Here is a 19,432-nt window from a genome sequence, read left to right as displayed (position 1 = left end):
TATGATCCGAAATTTTCATTTCTTTTGGTAGTTAAGGGAATGGTAAAAATGTTTTGTGAGTCTGCAAGGGTTTCAACTGACTTTGGCTCAAAATAACCCACTTCAAAGTGACTTATCTTGGAAAGGCCAATCTGAACATGTTGGGGGGCCCCACCCTTCACTTTCAAATGGAAATTTCCCTTATAAACATAAGTGCTCCCTTGCAAAACAGCCACTTCTACTAGATTTTTCAGAGCTGCTCTTCTGTCTGCAGTCTCAAAAATAACCCAATATAATCCAAATGCCAGAAACACATGTTTGGGGGGTGGTATATTCTACACTCTTCTTCAACCCCATTTGAAGAGGAAGAGGCTCTGGTTCTGAGAGATTTCGAGCCTGCCTAAGAAAGTGGATCCCATCCAGAGGCTGACCCCTGCCAGCCTCACCACTGTATTTCCTGACCATCAAGTCCAAAGGTGTTTGGGAGTGGAAGCTAAGCTGCTTCACACCTGTGCTTTCGGTCTGTCCCACCTAAGCCCGACTGAGAGTATTCCTGTCTCTGAAGTGAGCATTCTTTCGTCAGCTGACATACAGACTCCCAAACAGAGAACATATGTCCCTTAAACATAAAAACCCGCCCCCACGCATCGGGTAAGAGGAAGTTGCCTTGAGTAGAGGAAACTTTCCATTTTATAACCTGCTTCTTCCTTCACTTGCCTGACGCAGTTAATTATTCTGCTCCTCGTTGTTCCCTCGCGATGTGAGCCAGGGGAATTTTACACTGTGGAAAGCAGTGAGCAGGAGGCCCCCGGGTGAGTGGATTTAAAGGCAAAAACTGCTCTTCCCTGCAAATAGCTCCCTTCACACAAATAGCCTGGTAATCAGCAATAATGATGAAGAAAATGTAGGGAACATACAGGGAATTAAATGGGAATTGGCTAAAATATTAAGCATGTTTAAATGGGTCTCCGTGGTACCAGGGGAGCACTTCACAGCTCCCAGAATAGACTGGAGTGTCTGACAGGGGGGCCCAGACCCTCCCCCACAGCTCTGTTCATCTCTCACCCGGGTCTTTCCAGAAGACTGAGCAGCTGGGCTGACTGCTTGGTTGAAAGGGGGCTGCAATTCCAACAGAGAACTTGCTTGCTTGTTAAAATTGGCCAACACCAGCTCGCTAGCCCTTCCCATATGTGAACAGACAAAAACATCCATCACCTTTTGCATCTGGAGGTTTACTACTGACGTGGCTTTTCACGGTGGCCTCCCCGTATAGGTTCTTGAAAGAAGTCTCTTCCTAGTTTCAGCACCAGAAACAGCTGGGCATCGCTCAAAAGGCCCGTGTTTGTTTAAATATTATGGTCATTGTTTCCCTTTCTGCACTGGCCACAAAGATGCTCTGGTCACGTTTGTGCACGAGATCACTGCAGCATGGGTTTTGAGACTTGCCTTAACTGATTTTGTCAGTCTTATTCTTCCTGTCTCCTGCCTTTCTCACTGTTTTAATGTTCTGCCTCTAATCATTTTTAAAATAAGGGCATAAACAGTCAAACAAATCTCTTGCCAGCCTCTTAATTGCTACAACAAAACAAGCAAGAGGCAGAGGCAAAAACAGTGAACTCTTTGTAAGAGGCGTTCACCTTTGTACTGCCAGTACCTTGAACAAGACTTGACACATAATAAAGCACCTGATACAGAATCGGACACATAATAAGTGTCCAGCCCAGAGCCTGGTACACAGTATTCAAGCCCCTTTTATTAACTGCGGCGCAGACCATCCGCCTGTCACTACAAAATTAATTTCATAAGGATGTTGTGGGCCTCACAGTCAAAGACGATAGAGGCAGGCTGTTCCATGAGCGTAGTCATGGGTATCTGACCACACTGGATGAGTCTGCTCAGCTGTCATAACGAAGCACCACAAACTCAGGGACTTCAACAACAGACCATTATCAGCTCATGAGCTGGAGGCTGTAAGTCCAAGATCAAGGTGTCAGGAGGGAGGGTTCCTTTTAAGAGGGGAGGAAGGCTCTGTTCTGGCTTCCCACCCGGCTCCTGGCAGTTTGTGGCACTCCCTGGCATTTCTTGGCCAGTAAAAGCATAACCCGATCTCTGCCTGCACCTTCACAGGCCATCCTCTCTGCAAGCACATGTATGTCCAAATTCCCCTTTTTTTATATGGACGTCCATCATATTGGACTGGGTGGGGAAGCAACCCTACTCCAATGTGACATCATCTTAATTAGGTCTTTAATTGTTATCAGGCAGAAGGAGGGATACCCCAGGACCCCCAAACCTGCCTGTTCTAAATAGGTTCTGCTGCCTCAAGACAAAACATACTCTAATGTGTAAGACCTTCAATAGAAAATAACTTTGATACAATTAGTGTGCAATAAAGGGAAGAGCAGGGAAAGAATAGATACAATACATCCAGCCAAACAGGGTTGGCCCAAAGCAGGGCCACTGAGGCCCCAAAACTCGCCACAGGTCTAAGGTACCTTCTGGTGCCCCCAGTGAGTGCCTGGCACACAGTAGTCGCTCTACACATATTTGTTGAACAATGGAGTGATAAAAAAAATGAGACCTAGAGAGATGACATAATTCGTTCATGGTCTTTAGTAAGAAATGGATTCAGAATTCAAGCTCAGTTCTGTCAACTCTGGAGTTCTAAAGGCAGCAGGCTCCAATCCATTGGGAGAAGAATGATTATCAGACATGACAATGGGGTTAGCAGTTCCAAGACAACAGGGTAAGACCTAATAGTCAACTCTCTTCTCTCTCTCCTCTGCCCACCCCCCCACCCCCCAACCCTTAGCATCATGATTCAATCGGTGAAGATAGGCCGCGGGTATTTCACCATGCTGAGGGAGGAGACTGCCCGGAAAAAACGACAACAGCAACTTCGGAAGCTGCAAGAAGAAGAAAGGCATAAATTCCAACCAGCCAAAATGCTCTCGGAAATCCAATACAGGGATAATCTTCTGATGTAAGTGGAGGTATCAGTAGCAGCCAAGGTTCCCACGGGAGAGAGACAGCAGAGGGGGCAGGGACTGGGCGTGACTGCTCAGTGGGGACCAGGTCTCTTAGGGGGTGGGGAATGAAAATTTTTTGGAACTAGATTGGGGTGATGGTTGCACAACCATCAATTCAAATGCCACCGAACCACACCCTAAACAGTCTGTTTTGTGTTAGGTGCCCCTATATACGTATATATTTTTTTCTATTATTTTACACGCCTATTCCCTCAAGTTTAGGGGGTGAAGGAGAAACCTGGAAAGAATCCCAAGAGACACGACTTTTCAACATAATCTTTACTCCTGAATGGAAGTTCAGGTGACAAAAATCGGCCTGACTAGAAACCCACAGATACGCGCAGGGAATTCCCGCAGCCAGCATGGCCGCTTAGCCGGGTGGGCCAGGGCTGAGAGAGGAGGGGACAGTGGAGTTACCTTTTGCCAAAAGCCAGAATCATTATTTTCAGAATGGAAAAAGGATGCAAGCCAGTCTAGACTTGAGTCCCTTCCATCCAACCACTCAAAGGCCAGCCTCAGGAGCTTCAAAGGAGCACAACCATCAGTTCAAATGCCATCTATAGGAATACATATGTATATATACCTATTTTTTCTATTATTTCACACCACTCATTCTCTCGTTTAGGGGGAGGACGGGGAACCTGGAAAGAATTCTAAGACCCTGATGCAGAGGTCACTCACAGACCAGGGACTTTCTTCTTCTTCTTTTTTTAATTTTTGCATAGAAGAACTGGGGTACAGGCCAGAAGTGCAGGGAGTGAGAGGATTCACCAGAGACATAGAGGGGAGCAGAACAGGCAGACCGACTGAAGTACACTGCTGAGGGGAGCAGTGGGTGAGAGAGGAGAGGTCTGCTGCGCCATGTGGGTCAGCTCCCTAGCCGGGGATCGAACTCAGGCCTCAGAGGTAATAATGCTGAGACTTAACCCCTAAGCCACCAGGGAAGTACAAATTTCCTCCTCTTTCCATGAGGACCCCCAAGACCTCAGCCCCTATTCTACCTTCCCTGAGCCAGTGGTGCTCACGGAGTCTGGGGTTCCTGGTGACTCTAGCCCCCTGACACCCGCTCCCTGGAATAAAGAGAAGGAACAAACTCACTCATGGCTCTTGCTTTTGCAGGAGTTGTGCTCAGATTACCAGGCAAACAAAACAGGGGCTGTAAGGGGGGTTGGGGGGGGGAACCATTAAAGATCCCCCGGAGGCTGTTTAAATAGTTTGGATGTTAACGGTTCCGTGTTTGAATGGGGTTGTTAATCCACAGTCATAGACCACAGTTCTTCCCTCTCCAATTCATGTTTCAGTGAGCGAGACATGGTTTATTTAAAGTTTAATAAGTTTAAATATGTATGATGTGGCTCCTCCCATCAGTGTTGGCCTGGCTACGTCTTAACTGGTGGATTTTATGAGCTGTACAAGGCTGGTTATTAAAATAAAACTGGAGGCCATTACCAGATGGGGCCTTCAAATGCAGGTGGGGTGGTTGGAGTTACAAAATAGCATCAGGAGATTGTCCCGACCTTTCAATACAGAGCAGAGGTTAAGAGCTATGCTGAGGTCCTGACAAGTCGCTAGCCCTCTCTGAATCTCGCTTTCTTCACCCACATGAATGATACCAGTTCATAACGAGGGTTAAATGAAATAACGCTTAGCACACAGAGGCTGGCACCTGAGGCGTATGTCCTTGGTTATTGTCAGCAATTTTTAAGCAATCAAGTGCATATGATCTCCCTGGGCTTCCGTTACCTAAAATCCTGAGATTGATGGCTAAAAAAATCTTAATTTCCAGGCAGGCATCTCACATCTAACAGCTATGCTTCTATGACTTTAATTCTAATCACTGAAGAATCCAAAATTCAGGTGTTCTTTAGCAAATTCTTTTTTTAATGAAGTATTGCATTATAAAAGCAAAAGGGATCATATCCTATGGATCTAAGACCGTAATAGGAGACGCTCTTTTAGACCAAAGTTTTTAAGTCTGATAAACTGCAAAATTTTCACAAAAGGAAAGCAGGCCCCAAAAGATCCCTGCCTGCCAGCAGCGTCCCCGCTGTGTTCAGTTGCCTCGTTTTACAGCCACAAATTCAGCTGAGAAGGTAGAGAAAAAACAAAAGAAGAATTTGTCTTATTATCATAATTGAGAGAAGACAGAAAACTAGAGATGAAACAGTGTAAAGGCTGAGTTATTCCCCACGTATTCTAAACCATGGGGGGATGCGGGTGATCCAGGGAAACTTAGCCAGCCAACATGTTTGCTGGGGGGTTCCTTCAGCTCAGGGTTGAATAAAGAGTCCACGGAAGTGGAAATCGGGGGCCTAAATGTGAGTCTAATTTTGTAGTTAACTCTGTGACTCCATATTTGGCCCTCAAGTCCCAGGTGGAAGGTAAAATCCTAATGTGGTCCCAGCTTCCTGTCCTCTGCCCCAGCTCATGCAAGACAAAAGCCTGAGCAGGCACCACAGGTTGAGGGTAGGCAAGCCCTTGGCCTGTAGCCCCTTCTGGCTCCCTTTGCCCCAGCCCCCTTTGCATTTTCTTATTTTTTTAAGGTTGGGAGGGGTTTGCATAGAAGAACTGGGGTGTAGGCCAGAGATGTGGGGGTGAGAGGATTCACCAGAGACAGAGTAGGGAGCAAAAAGGCAGATCCACTGAAATACACTGTTGAGGGGAGCAGCAGGCGAGACAGGAGAGGTCTGCTGTGCCATGTGCGTCACCTCCCTGGCTGAGGATCGATCTCAAACCTTAGTGGTGACAGCACTAAGACTTAACCCCCAGGCCCACCTGGGAGGCCCCCACCTTGTATTTTCCACTCCTGATCCCCCTTCACTCTTTGTCTAGTTCATTCCCATTAGAAGGTCAGATTTCAAGATAATATTTCATTTTGTTCCAGTTACTATTGTTGTGAACAAGCATGCCAAAACTCATTAGGACAGCAAACACTTGTTTCACTCACAAATCAGCAATCTGAGTTGGGCTCAGTGGGGCAGAAAATGGATCTTGCTCCAGCCAGCACTCACCAGGGCAGCTAGAAGGATCCTTTTCCAGGATGCTCAAGCCTGTGGGTGGCAAGTTGGGGTCAGCTGTCACTTAGGAGCTCAGCCAGGGTGGAGGTCCAGAGACCTTGGTTCCTCTCCCTCTGAGTCCCGTCATAGGCTGTCTGCTTCCTCCCAACATGGCGGTGGCCAGGTGCTGAGAGAGCTAAACTTCCCAAGACATAACTAAAATAAAAGCCGCAGGCTCCTGGGGCCTGGGGCCTAGAAATTAGCATCACACCACTTCTGGCACATTCTATCCAGCTCGAACACTCACAAAGCCTAGATTCCAGGAGAAGGAGTCAAGGACCCACCTCTCCTCATTGGAAGAGCATCAAAGAACTTTGGACAGAAGTTTCTAATTTGCCCAACTTCCTCCAGGAAATTACCCCCAACTCCAATCAGCCAAACGTCCCTACTGGGGCTGTCAAAGCACTAGATACCCTCACACTCAGTCTTATCACAACTGTAGGCCCGGCTATATGTGGCTTCTAGACCTGGAGCACCGGCGGAGAGGGGCTGTGCCCTGTCTGCCTTATTGGTGGCTGTATCTGCTGCTCCCAGTACACAGATGTGCAGTAAATGAGCGGATCGGGGAACCAACCCACCAGCGATTAAACCAGTGAAGGTATTTAAATTGGAGCTCAGAAATTAAAAGGCCTTTAGGGACTACACAGTATCATGAATTAGTAAGGCGGGCTGCAGGGGGACGACGGAATGGTTAAGTCTCCGGAACACACCTCACGCAGAGTAGGCGGCCACCTCAATCTGGGTCCCCAATCTTGGACCCCACTGGTCTCTTGCCAGCCAGACACAGGTCTACAGTGGCCGGAGCCTCAGATTTCATTGCATGTGAAATACACTGCTGAGGGGAGCAGCAGGCGAGACAGGAGAGGTCTGCTGAGCCATGGGCGTCACCTCCCTGGCTGGGGATCAAACTCAGACTGTAGTGGTGACAGCACTAAGACTTAACCCCTAGGCCCACCTGGGAGGCCCCCACCTTGCATTTTCCACTCCTGATCCCCCTTCACTCTTTGTCTAGTTCATTCCCATTAGACGTTCAGATTTCAACATAGTATTTCATTGTGCCCAACATAAATTTCAAAATATATAAGCAACTGATTCAATCACACACACACAGAGAGAGAGAGAGAGAGAGAGAGAGAGAGAGAGAACTAATTAAAACGTTTCTATGGGCTAGATTTGGTCATGAACAAAAAATACATGCCCACTGACTCAGGTTTGCTAAAAACCAAACAAAAACAACCTTCTCTAACTGAAACCACTTGCTCTATGATGACAGAGAAAATCTTAAATATTATTATATTGTATTAGATGTAATTTAATCTTTTCCACTTCGAAAGTTGGGTTTTTTTCATATTTTTTTATTTTTGGGGTAAATATCCATGGTTTCAGAGATGAACTGCCTGTTTGGGCTGTTTCTCCCTCTCTCTGTGCAAATGCCCTCCCTCCTACTTCCCTGTGATGTCTGCTTTTAGAGGAAGAGCCCTTATTTCCTGTGGCGCAGAGGATGGGCCTCTGGTTCTTCATGGTGACCTGCCTGGGGGCTACTGAGGTTTAGCTGGTTGTGGTTGATCTTTTTTGGGGGCACCCCCGAGAGTCTTCTGAAGTTCCAGGTGCCCACACCTCATGGCTGGTGAGTTGATGATTTACAAACATACCAGTCAGCAATCTATAGAACTGGAGGACGCCTCCTCAAGGAAAAGACCAGAAGCTGGAGACACTAACTCCAGGCAGCCCCTCAGCTGTGCCCATCTCATGTCCTCAGGGCCAGGACCTTGGCCGAATCCACCTTCCTCTCTGAACTTAGAATCATTGCGATACTCCTAGTCGCTCTCCTGGTTGACCAACAGTCCTAGGTTCTCACAGCGGCTGCCAGAGGGATCCTTTTCAGATGTCAGTCAGATGGTGCCTTCTCTCAGCTCAAAATCCCCTCATTCAGAGAAAAGGCCAAAGTCTTGCAGTGGATCTCCTAGGCCCATGTTCTCTCTCTACCTCCTTACTCTGTTGCTCATTCCACTGCTGCCACATCAGTCTCCTTGTCTTGAAATCACAGCCCACCCCAGAATCTCTGCACATGCTGCTCCTGAATTCTCTGGCCCCAGACATCTGAATGGCCCATATTCTTATACTCCAGATTTTTATCAAAGGTCACCTTCCCACTGACACTTTCCCCAAACACCAGTCTTGAAACTACAACCCCCACTCCTCCCAAATCTCCCTCTCTGCAAAGAAACATGACTTTGGGTAATTTCATGATGTCAACAGCTTAAAGTATAACTGTGCAAACCCAGCTGGTACCGCCTTCCACACGCTGAGGCTCTATATAGGGACCATCATCCTCTACGCAGCCTGTCATTGACCAAAACCTTGGTATACAGGGCATGGCTGTGCACCCCAAAATATGTGCACTCTCTGGGATGGCTGGGGCAGAGGCTCAGCAGACTCCCACCTGGGGGCAAATCTAGCCCCAGTAAATAAAGCTTTATTGGCACACTGCCATTTGCATGCCGTGCACATACCTCCAACGTGTTCATGTCACTAAGTAGTTTTGACATAGACCCTGTGTTCCCCGGAGCCATGCATATTTGCCCGCCCCTCAAAACTCAGCCCTTCGAGAGCAGGTGTTTAAGCTGCTGCAATTGTTCACTCAGTTTCTTTCTCTCTGCTTTTCCTTCAGCACATACGGCGATGACAAGATGAAGAAGGGAAACATCTTCCTCCCGTTCACCCCCATCCACAGCTGCATCATTTCGCCCCTGCTACCTGAGGCCCACGTGTAAGTAGTCTCACCGCTGGCTTGTCTGCCTTGTGAACTAATAAATCAAAGCCAAAGGCAAAATGACTCGTTGGGCTAACTCCTCAGGAGCTGTTGAATTGTTCCTCTGTCCTCTTAAAACGGACATGAAGCCTAGAGCCTACACCACAATTTGGGGTATAAAAATACCGGAAGGCAGACCCCTTGAATCAGAGCTAAAAGGCAAATCAGCTGGGACCGAGTCCTTCCACTGCTCACCCAGCCAGACTGTAACGTCAAATAGTTTACAAAGCCTGATACTGCCGGGGACCAGCCTCGGCAAAATGTCGTGTCAGGGGTTCCTGAATGGATGAGACGGCCTAGGCCACACGTTAGGGGCTGAAACTTAAGGGCTAAGGGGAAGGGGATGAGGTAGTGAGGAGACACTGACCCAGGATGGGGTGCAAGGATCTTCTGCCGAGAGACCCAGCAGGTCTTTATTTATTCATTTCTAGTAAGCAGAAAAAATTACATCATCATGTGCAAAGCAGAAACAATTAGTGTATTTTATTCCCACGGACTACTGGCTTCTACGGGTCTCAGCTAGACGGTAGCCTTCAAGGTTAATAGATAAAAAACCAAACCTAACACTAACTTATTATTTCAGCGAGACAATTACCTAGGACAGTGGATAGCCGCCAGTGCATCCCTATCAGCTAAAGCCTCAGCATCAAAAGACTTTTCTTATTCGCATGGCCTTCAACAGAGACCAGCTGCTGCTCAGCTATCAGAACTTTTTCTACCTAGAAACTCCTCAACACAAATAACTTCATTTAAAAACTTGCCTAAGAAACTTCTAAATAAAAAGGAACTTCTAAAAAAGCAAAAGAAGGATGTACTATAATAGTAGTGCTGGGTTGCTTGTCAGATATGTACAATAAATCATCTCCCATTGTCAAGTGGGCCAAATTGTTTAATAACTAATTTTCTAAACAGATGATTTTCCATGCCATTTATTTGTAGTATACTGATGCATATAATTTACTGCCTAAATGTACTTTCTGATAAATTTGTCTCTCTTTATGACCAAGAACAAAAAATGAAGGAATGTTAGATCTTCAGCCCCACGGTGTGAGGCGCTTTAGCTTCAGCCCCACGGTGTGAAGCCCTTTAGCTTCGCTGCTTGCCAGTGTCTTATCCGGCTGGGGCAACAAGGCCCCCTGCAGCATGATACAGTCTGTCTACAGCCCTGGCCGAGCGTGTGCCAGGATGTCTTAGCCAGGGCTCAAGGGACACGAGTTCCCCAGGACCCGAGAGCTATTTCCCAGAGAAGCCCTGTCACCCCCGACCCGAGGCACGAACCCACGATTGCCTGGTTTAAGGGGAGCTAATCCCCCCTCCAAAGCACACTCTCGCTTTCTAAAATCTTGTTCCCCTTGTGTATATTTCCAATGTATTTCAAGTCCAATGTCTATTCTTTTTCACTAGTTAGCACTTCACATTTGGAGAATTTCAGATGCAGTGGTAAAAGCTCTTGACTTGGCCCTAGGCCCTACGGACATTTTGAAACTAACCCCTGCTGGATGGGAAGGGCTGTCCAGGCACGTGCTGAGCGGCAGCTCCGACCTCCACCCACTAGATGCCAGTGGAGCACCTCCCCTGCAAAGTGACAGTGTTTCCAAACACAGCTAAATGGCCCCTGGGGGCAAAACTGTACCAGCTCTCTATTTCGCCCCCCATGTTGAGAACCACTGCTTTAGTGCAATCAAAATGGCGTATGGATTCTAGACTCCTCTGTCTGCTCACTTGTCAAATATTTATTAGACCCCAATTGTGTACACAGGAATAAACTAAACAGTGCTACATCCTCCTCACTCAGCCCTCCCCACACCCTGCCGTACAGGTGCACTGTTAGCCCCTCCCTGCAGATGAGCAATCAGCAGCTCTGAGAGGTATATGCACCTGTCCAGGTCACACAGCTCAGGTGTTGCTGCACTGGAGTTTTTTAAATCCAGCCTGGCCTGTCTGATGTCAGAGTCTCAACTCTTACCATTCACACACCACCCAAGAAATGTATCCCAAGGCCTTGTCTTCATAGCCCTCATGATATACACTTGGAGAGTTAAGTCTTGTGTACTTGAAGAGTTAAAATAATGCAAAAGCAAAATCATAGGTTGAGATGGTAGGGGAAAAGGTCATTAATAAGAACACTTAGTTCAAGGGTACAAGGGTAGAAGTTGCCACTACCAACAACACTATCCTGACCTTCTGACTCCTGTCTGGGCTGTTTATGGGTGTGCCCCCAGCTGATGGGTGAGTCTGAGGCTGGCCCATCTAGGATGGTCTCATTCACAGGTCTGCTGGCCCATCTAGGATGGTCTCATTCACAGGTCTGCTGGCCCATTTAGGATGGTCTCATTCACAGGTCTGCTGGCTGACTGGTTGGTTAGAGCATCAGGAGTGTCTGGCCCTCAGAGCTCTCATCAGCTGGCAGGTCAGCCTGGGCTTGTCCACATGCAGGGGCTCTAAGTTGTCACCAGAAGGGGGGCATCTCCCGGGCCTTTCCCAGCTCCCTGGGGTTACAGCAGTGGGCTTCAAGGTGTCACAGCCCAGGGACAGCCACTGCTGCTGCTGAAATGCTGGACAGTGCCCAGGGCCCAAAGCTGCCAAAGAAGGCTTCTAGGGGACAAAGACAAGAACGGGCAGGGCTGTGGGCTTATAGGGCTTTTCAATTAGAAGTGAAGAACGAGTAGGCACATAGTGTAAACACTTTGTGGAAGGAAAAAAAGCGGGAGGAAGAGGCTCCTGGGAAGCAAAGAGAGTCACTGATTAGTTTTCCTAAAACCTGTGAACACAACCACCCTAGTTCGCGGGGGTAGGGTGGAGGGCAGAGAATGGGGTGAGGTGGGCAGCTCTCCCTCAAGCTGAGAGAAACGGGTGCCTCCCAAGGATGCCCAATAACCCTGGGGCAGCTCCAGACATGTCCCCAGGGCCTGGGCCCCACCTGCTGAGGCGGTGTCTTCCTGGAAACAGAGAGTGGGGGCCTCCCGGCCTCTGTGCGCTTCAGGCCCAGGAACCCTGGGGAGCATCGATCAAGGCTGGACGCAACTTCAGGGAAGAGCACTGGTAATGGAGGTCTCACGCCCATTAGTGTAAAAGGAGAAATCATGGGGGGGTTGGGTGCTAGTCAGGACTCCACCTGTTTCCAGGAAGAACACAGGCCTCAGGTTAACCCCCTCCTGACCTCACTCTCAGGGCACCACTGGGCTGGCTTGGTCCACCCCCGGACAATCAGCACTCACTCCTGAGCACAGCCCCTGAGAGCACAGCCCCTGAGCCAAACAGACTCGGATTCAAATCCCCTGATGGAGCCCCTTTACTTCTCTGAGCCTCAGTCTCTAAGCTGCAAAGATGTCATAGCAGTACATGTGGTCAGCAGCAGTAAAGATCTCAGACCCCACCTCTGCCACCAGTAAGCTGTGTGACCTGGAGCAAAGTGACTGCACAGCTCTGAACCTCAGGTCCCTCCTCTCTGAAATGCGGGTCATGATGCCCAGAGAATTGAATAGTGTGGGCGGGGGGTCGAGGGAGTGATCAAGCCCATGCCTGGGTCACGATAAGACAGATGGGCCTCCCCTCATGGGACACTACAGAGTTTCTAAACAGTAGGTAGCTTTGGTTCAAAAAACATAGCCAATGTTTTCTTCAAGCTCCGGCAGCAACTTCAGCCAAACAACTTACACATGGAAAGTAAAGCGGTTAATCTGCGGGAGGGGAGCACCATGAAACACAGGCTTCTGCGTGTTTGCAGGCTTCTTTGCCACTCGCAGTGCATTTATTGTATTTTTATCAGGTGAGCAACTGGCTACCTAGAGGATAGAAATTTTTTCTATCCTTCATTTGCCTGTGTCAGGACCCCTGTGGGGGGACTCCTCCCTCAGCCCTCCCCACTACACAGCAACCCGCACGGGGTCATCTCCCATGGCTCATGTCCCAAAGCATGGCCCTGCCACCTACTAGCCCAGTGACCCCGGCCCCAGTTCCATAAATCCTCTGAGCCTCAGATTCCTCATCTGTGAAACGGGTCTGTGGCAAAGGGTTAATGAGCTGATGTGGGGAAATATCTACACATGCCTGGGATGTGCCAGCAGCCCCCAACTAAGAATCAACACAACCCCACCTCTGTCGCCATAATTGTGAAGAATATTGTTTTGACAGAACCCCACTGTGCTCCCTCTTGCAGGGAACCCCTCTTCCGCCAGCTCTGTGCACTCCACTGGCTCCTGGAGGCGCTCACTATCGACCACACCCACCACACCATGAAGCCGGTGATCACCTGCTGGAATCCAAAGTAAGGCTCAGCCCTTCAACCCACCCTAACCGGCAAGACTGAGCGGTGGGAGAGGGCTTCTCTCCTCTGTGTGTCCTCCCTCCTGAGGTGTTTTGGGTGGGTGGGTCACTTTAGGAGTTCTGTGCAATCTGCGTGACTCAAACAAGGGTGAGCTGGAGCCAGGGCATCACCACACTTGTGAAAGCCAGCTGTGTGCCTCTTGTCCCAGCTCCGCAGTCAGTGACATCACCTCAGAAGCTAGAAATCGATCAGCCACGGCGGGAGTATTTACACCACAGGAATCAGCCGGCTGGACCAGCGCAGGGCTGGACCCACAGCTGCATTCCTCTCGACCCTCAGACTGTGCATGTGTGAGGTTCCTGGAGCGGCTGGGTTTGCCCAGGCCCAAGCTCCAGAACTTGTTGTCTACTCCACAGTTTTAGCAGTGTCCCCACTGGAAGGGAGGGCTCATATGAAAGCCTTGGGGTCACTGTCACAGGAGGCACGCTGCAGACACAGGGCAAACAAGGGGCCAGCAGACATGAGAAAGCATCGCTTCTTTAAGGAGCGTCCTACTGTCTGCATGAATGGGGCCAAAAAGATAAAGAACCCTCACATGAGGAAGGGGTTGGCTCTGGTTCTGTGAACATCCCAGGCTGCATGCAATAAAATATCCCCTTCCCCCATAAGTGGGAACTCCCCACACCCACACACCCCCAAAAGACTGACACCAACTACCCTTTCACAGTCCTGCCTCCCGGGAGAATTCTCTTTTTTCTCTCTTCTCTCTTTTCTCTCTCTCTCTTTCTCTCTCTCTCTCTCTCTCTCTCTCTCTCTCTCTCTCTCTCTCTCTCTCTCTCTCTCTCTCTCTCTCTCTCTCTCTCGCCAAGTCTGAATCCTAATGAACTCCCTCCTCCTGAAAGCATTCACTCCCCAGCTCCCCAAGCCTCGCCCTGATTCATCTCTGGCCCCTGAGTCTCTATTGCAACCAGAAATATACATCACGCATCAATTGGTAGACCAAGAATTCCTACTGATTCCATATTTTGGATTGGCATAAATTTAAAACCATAGTTTGTCTTGACGTGTGGCCTACAAACTTATTTTTTTAACTGGCAGAAATTATTTCTTTTCTTTAATAATGCAAACCCTAGATACAAAACAGATCTTTCAAAATGGAGCTTCTACATGAAGCAAGAGGTTGGGGCTCCTGACAGAACTAGGGCCCCTCTAATACACTCCCAGCCCTACCAAGGCACTCCAGTTTTTTCCCAAATACCTGTGTGGCTCACAGAAGTTGGTGAAAACCACAGCCTTAAAACAGTTACCACACAGTATTTTTCTCTAAAGCAAAGCTGCTAGTGTAATGTTCAAATAAATTTACTCTTATCAAACATCTTCAAAAAATTCAGACTGTATAAAGCATGAAAGCCTTGATTCCTACCCCAGTCCACTCAGCTCCCTGAAGAAAAACCCCCGAGGCCTATCCTTTCTCCTTCCAGAGATTTCTTATAAAAAATATGCATATATGAAGGTTTGTTTGTTTTTTACAAAAATGAGGTTATACTCTATATGGTTTTCTAGATGGGTTTCCTGCCCCCCTTTCACTAGGCCTCACAGACATCTTACATATGCACAAAATTTCCACCTCCTTTTAAAAACAGTTTCCACTTTCTCTTCATGAAAATCCCCCAGGGTCTTCTATCGGTGGATGGACTCTCCTTTAGATAACTCTCTCTGTACTGGTGGGCACGAAGGCTCTTTCCAGGTTTTTGCCACTTCAAAGAGGAGGGTACAGAACATCCATTTACGTACATTTTGTGCCCAGCTAAAAATATTTCTGTTGGTCAGATTCTGAGAACTGGAATTTCTGGGTCAAAACAACATCTCATTTTTTTTTTTCACAGTTGACTGCTTAGATTCTAAGAAAAAGGCCCCCGAGCCAGCAGTCTTCTCATAGCATTTCATCTCCCCGAGCAAAATCCCGGCAGCAACATTTGGGGAGGGGGTGGCTCCCAAATGCGGGCACGTGGGCACACTTGGGCACTTGTTCTCCCAAGCTGAAGAAAGAACATCATGCAGAACTCGCCTGGAACTGATGCAAAGGGACTGTCTTTACTTCCTCCGGCGGGTGTGAGAAATACACCCACAACGTGACCCAGTATCATCCCCGGCAGTGAAAAGTCACAGCAGTTCCCTGAAGTTGTGTGGGTCTGTGACATGGGGCAGAATTCCAGGAGGAATTCTACAAGAGCAGAAGCCGAGCCAGAATCTCGGTTCGGACCCAACAGAAAAATGCAGTTCAGGAAAGAATCCCTCAGGAAACCAGAGCATTTGTTGGGTTTTCAGTGTGGTTGGTTGGTTGGTTGGTTGGTTGGTTTCCTAGTGAACCATTTGATCCTGATGGTGATTTTAGTTTGCAGTCACTGGTAGACAGGTAAACGTCTAATGCACAGTTCCCCTGCTCTCGAACAGTAGAACCATCTTATTTGGTATGAGTTAGTAGGCTATTTTGGGGGCCTAGGAATGCTCAACATATTTTCATAGAAATTAATAGCAATAGCATGCACAGACCCCCCAAAATAGCTTACCAAATAGGAACTGTCTACTTTCAGAAACCAGGGGAAAGTTGGACCCAGCCATGACTTGTAGCAATGCTGACCCGTGTAAATACCCCCACCGTGGCTGACTGCAGACCTCCCGGCGTGCTGGCACTGAACTTGGAGTCAGGAAGAGATGCATAAATTCCATTTTTGTGAGCTAGTATAGCCCACTCTAGCACACCGCTGTCGGGATTGACAAAAAGAATTTTTTTTGCAAATACGGGTTTGGTGATTTAGGAGGGACAGTGTGTTTAAGTTGCCTAGAAAGTGCCAGAAAGCATCTATTTAGATAGCAAGGAAGGAGAGTGTCCCCTCACTCTACTATTGAAGATTAGCCTCCCAGCTTAAAGAGCACCTAGTGCTATGATTATCGATGCCACTGACACTTGAGTCTAGGAAGGAATTAAGATTCTGAACAGAATTTTACCAACAGATAGGGGGAAAATGCCACATAAGGTCAAACCAAATCTGGTTGCAAAGATAAATAATCCAAAGAACAACCTCGAGGGGCAAACAGCAAATCTTCCCTGCTCTGGTCTGTGCACTCTCACTACCAACAGGCAGCCAGCATCTCCTATTATTAAAGCACCTGAAACAAAAACCCTGGGCCCTGTCAGCCACTGTGCATTTTTCCAAAAGGAAACACCCATCCCTGGGGACCTGTAGATCCCAGAAGCTTCATTTCTATTAGGCAGAATGACAGCAGTAGCTCCAATCCCGCCCTTCAATGGATTTTATAGCAAAAAAACTGGGGAGGTTCAATACCTCAACGTGAACTGCCTCCAGGCAGCAGAATTTTACTAACTGGCAGCTGGTGTGCCACACGGCATAGATGGTACCTGTTCGATGCAAGACCACACAGGTGGGTGTTTAGGTGAATGGATGGGAGACAGATCCTAGGCTGTCTCATATGTAGCATCTAAGTCTCTATTTAGAAAAAAAAAAATTCCCAACTTCATCATATGGCAATTCAAACACATTATTATTTCCCAGCATCCTCATTAATCTGACTGCTAGCAGGAGAGTTTATTTCCATTGACAAGATGAAGGGGTCCACACAGAGCAGAAACAGAGCCTTCCATAATGAGTATGCTAACTACCCTTCTCCGAGAGATGCAGGCCTCTGTTCAGGCAGAGGAAGCCTGGCTTTTTATAGAAAGACCCAAAAGTCTTTATCCAAACCTTTGGGATACGCTGTGTTTCCCAATTGTTGTTTTTTTTTTTTCCCCCTCGTTTGCATTTTAGAAAGGAAACATGGAGGCTTTACTATACAGAACACCACCCTCCCAGAGGGGGCTGGGGAAGCGTCCTACTGTTAAGCATATATTTCAGGGGAGAGGGGACAAATAACTATTCCCCTAAGAAATGCATAATAAGCATCAATAACAGTCATCAGTAGCTTCCCATCCTTCAGGTCATGTTTTGCTGCCAAGTAATTTATTAAAAGATTTTGGCTTTCAAGACCCCTGGGAATTTGGAACTGGATAAGGGATCATGTCCCTGCACTGGTACTATTCTTCCTAAAGACGAACTTTCCAAAGACCAGCCAGAAGGACTGACCCCAGAGGACACGACTGTCAGGACCTCTCTCCCCAGCTCCACCCCCTTCTTAACAGGGCAGCCCAGGCAGGTCTGACCCTGATTTTTATTAAGAGAGTCCAGGCACTCAAAGGCTGGGTTGCCCAAGCATACGGAATCAACCCCTCCTTTAGGGAAACACAGCTGGCCGAAAGGCCACCACACTTCAACGTTGCAAATATGACACCAGCACCTATGTCCAACTCCCGTGTCATACCGCAGAGAGCCGGCATGTGAGCTGGCTTGCTGTGTCCAGCACTGTGCCGAGCAGCTGACCTCATCTGAGCCTCGTTCTGACTTCCAGATAAGGAAACTGAGGCACAGGGAATTTAAGTAACTCGATAGAACTTGCATAGGTGGAAAATGCTAAGTCAGGATTTGAACCCAGCCGGAAAGCAGGAGCACTCAACAACGAAGGGCTCATTCCCTCCTTTTCTCTGAAAGTCTTCAATTAACTGAGGGGACAATGTGATGACCAAAAAACGGGGACTATTTGCCAGGGGACCCCAATTTACCAAGATAATTTGAAACATAAATAGATCTTTCTTTTAAAAAAAAAAAAAAACCAAATGATTATTCTATTCTTACTGCGGTGCAACTAATTTTGGTTATTTAACTTAATGAGGAGAACACCTCGCCATTGGAAACTGAATGATTTTAGACTTTATCAGTGTGTGGTTGGACAGGAACAAATTTCACCCATGTCCCATCACCTTCAAGTCTTTGCCAGAATGTCACTTTTACAGGGGGCGGGTGGGGGGGAGCAGTGCCCTTCTGAACTACACACCTGAAAGCAATTATTATATATTTGAGTAGTTTTCCCTTTGTCAGGCACTTCCTCCCCTGTTCCAAAAAAATCTCATTTTCTTCAAGCCTGCTTTTATCAGGCACTACTGGGGATAAAACTGAAGAAAACAGACCCACTCCTTTCTCTAGAGCTTCTCCGCCAGGGGAGGTGGAGGGAGCAACAGATAATAAACATGCAATAATCAAGACACTCTGAGGTAGCACGAAGTGTCATGAAGAAGAAATTGGCAGGGCAATGTGACAGTGACAGGGAGAAGGGGACAGCTTTTCAACTGGGTTGTCAGGGGAAAAGGCTCACTAGGAGGTGACATTTCAGAGAAGTGTCTGATGTCCCCTGCTCTCCTCTCCATGCTGATTCTAGCATTTCCCCCTCTACGCCTGTGCCCGAGTGGATTTCTCTGCAGGAGCAGGGGGACATGGAGGGGGACCTGACCGCTCATGGCTCAAGGAGGAGGCATGGTGGGGTGACCTGGTCCTGGTGCAGAATCAGCAGCCCCCTCTGTCTCCATCTCCATCTTGGACACAGGAACGAGACCTACGGCTGCTGACTTCCCCCATGCACCCCAAACATGAGCTCAGAAAGGGAGAACAAAAAAAGAAGCATTCGAGAAGATTGTTCCAGTGGCCACAGCAGACAGGCCCCTGCAAGTGACTGCTAGGGACAAAATATTTGGGACATCCAGTTAAAAGTGATGTAGATGATGCTCAACACCCTCTTCCCCTGATTTCTGGCAAATTGGATCCCCAGAAAGCTTCAGCAAGAGGTGAATTGTGGTCTGAAAAGCACAGACACTTCTCCCTGGCTCTGTCTCAACGCCCCGTGAGCCCCTCCTCCAAGTCACACAGGAAGATCTCAGTGGAAAAACCAGGTCGCTTTTAATATCAATAGTTTCACTCACGCTCATCCCTTATCAGGCTCCGTGTCATTTCACCATCACAGTAACCCCCTGATGTGGCTGATATCCCCCCCATTTCGCAGATAAGGACACTGAGGCTTAGAGAAGCTGAATATCGCGCACACGTTCACACACAGAGGGAGCAGCAAGGCAGGCGGAAGGCTGAGAGGATTGTTAACCTACTCTTAGCCACAGAGAGACGCCACGTCCCTGGTTCTGACACTCAGACTCACCTGAGGTCACTCGGAGAGTACAGCAGGGGCACCAGTTAAATAAACTAGGTTAAGCTGCCAAAAAAGAACCACCTCCCAATCTCGACTATTTGACACAAGTTCAATCCTTGCTCAGCCTCCGTGCAGCTCCGTTCACAGTCACTCAGGGCCCTGGGCCGAGGGCCGCCCACCTGACACGAGCTTCCATCACACA

General features: G+C 48.1%; 1 protein-coding gene across 1 annotated transcript in view; it reads left to right on the top strand.

Moving 5' to 3' along the window:
- CCDC60 (coiled-coil domain containing 60) overlaps nucleotides 1-19,432 on the top strand; it is a 145,584-nt gene that overhangs the window by 101,017 nt on the left and 25,135 nt on the right. The window contains exons 3-5 of the mRNA XM_037511078.2: nucleotides 2,792-2,962; nucleotides 8,736-8,834; nucleotides 13,036-13,143. Coding sequence (XP_037366975.1) covers nucleotides 2,792-2,962; nucleotides 8,736-8,834; nucleotides 13,036-13,143 — 378 coding nt within the window. The remainder of the gene's footprint in view (nucleotides 1-2,791; nucleotides 2,963-8,735; nucleotides 8,835-13,035; nucleotides 13,144-19,432) is intronic.

The sequence above is a fragment of the Talpa occidentalis genome, unplaced genomic scaffold (assembly GCF_014898055.3).
Source record: "Talpa occidentalis isolate TD23 unplaced genomic scaffold, MPIMG_talOcc4v2.1 talOcc4.14, whole genome shotgun sequence".
NCBI classification, from domain to species: Eukaryota; Metazoa; Chordata; class Mammalia; order Eulipotyphla; family Talpidae; genus Talpa; species Talpa occidentalis.
The sequence above is the reverse complement of the archived record's forward strand: the minus strand, read 5'-3'. Positions and strand labels throughout refer to the sequence as shown.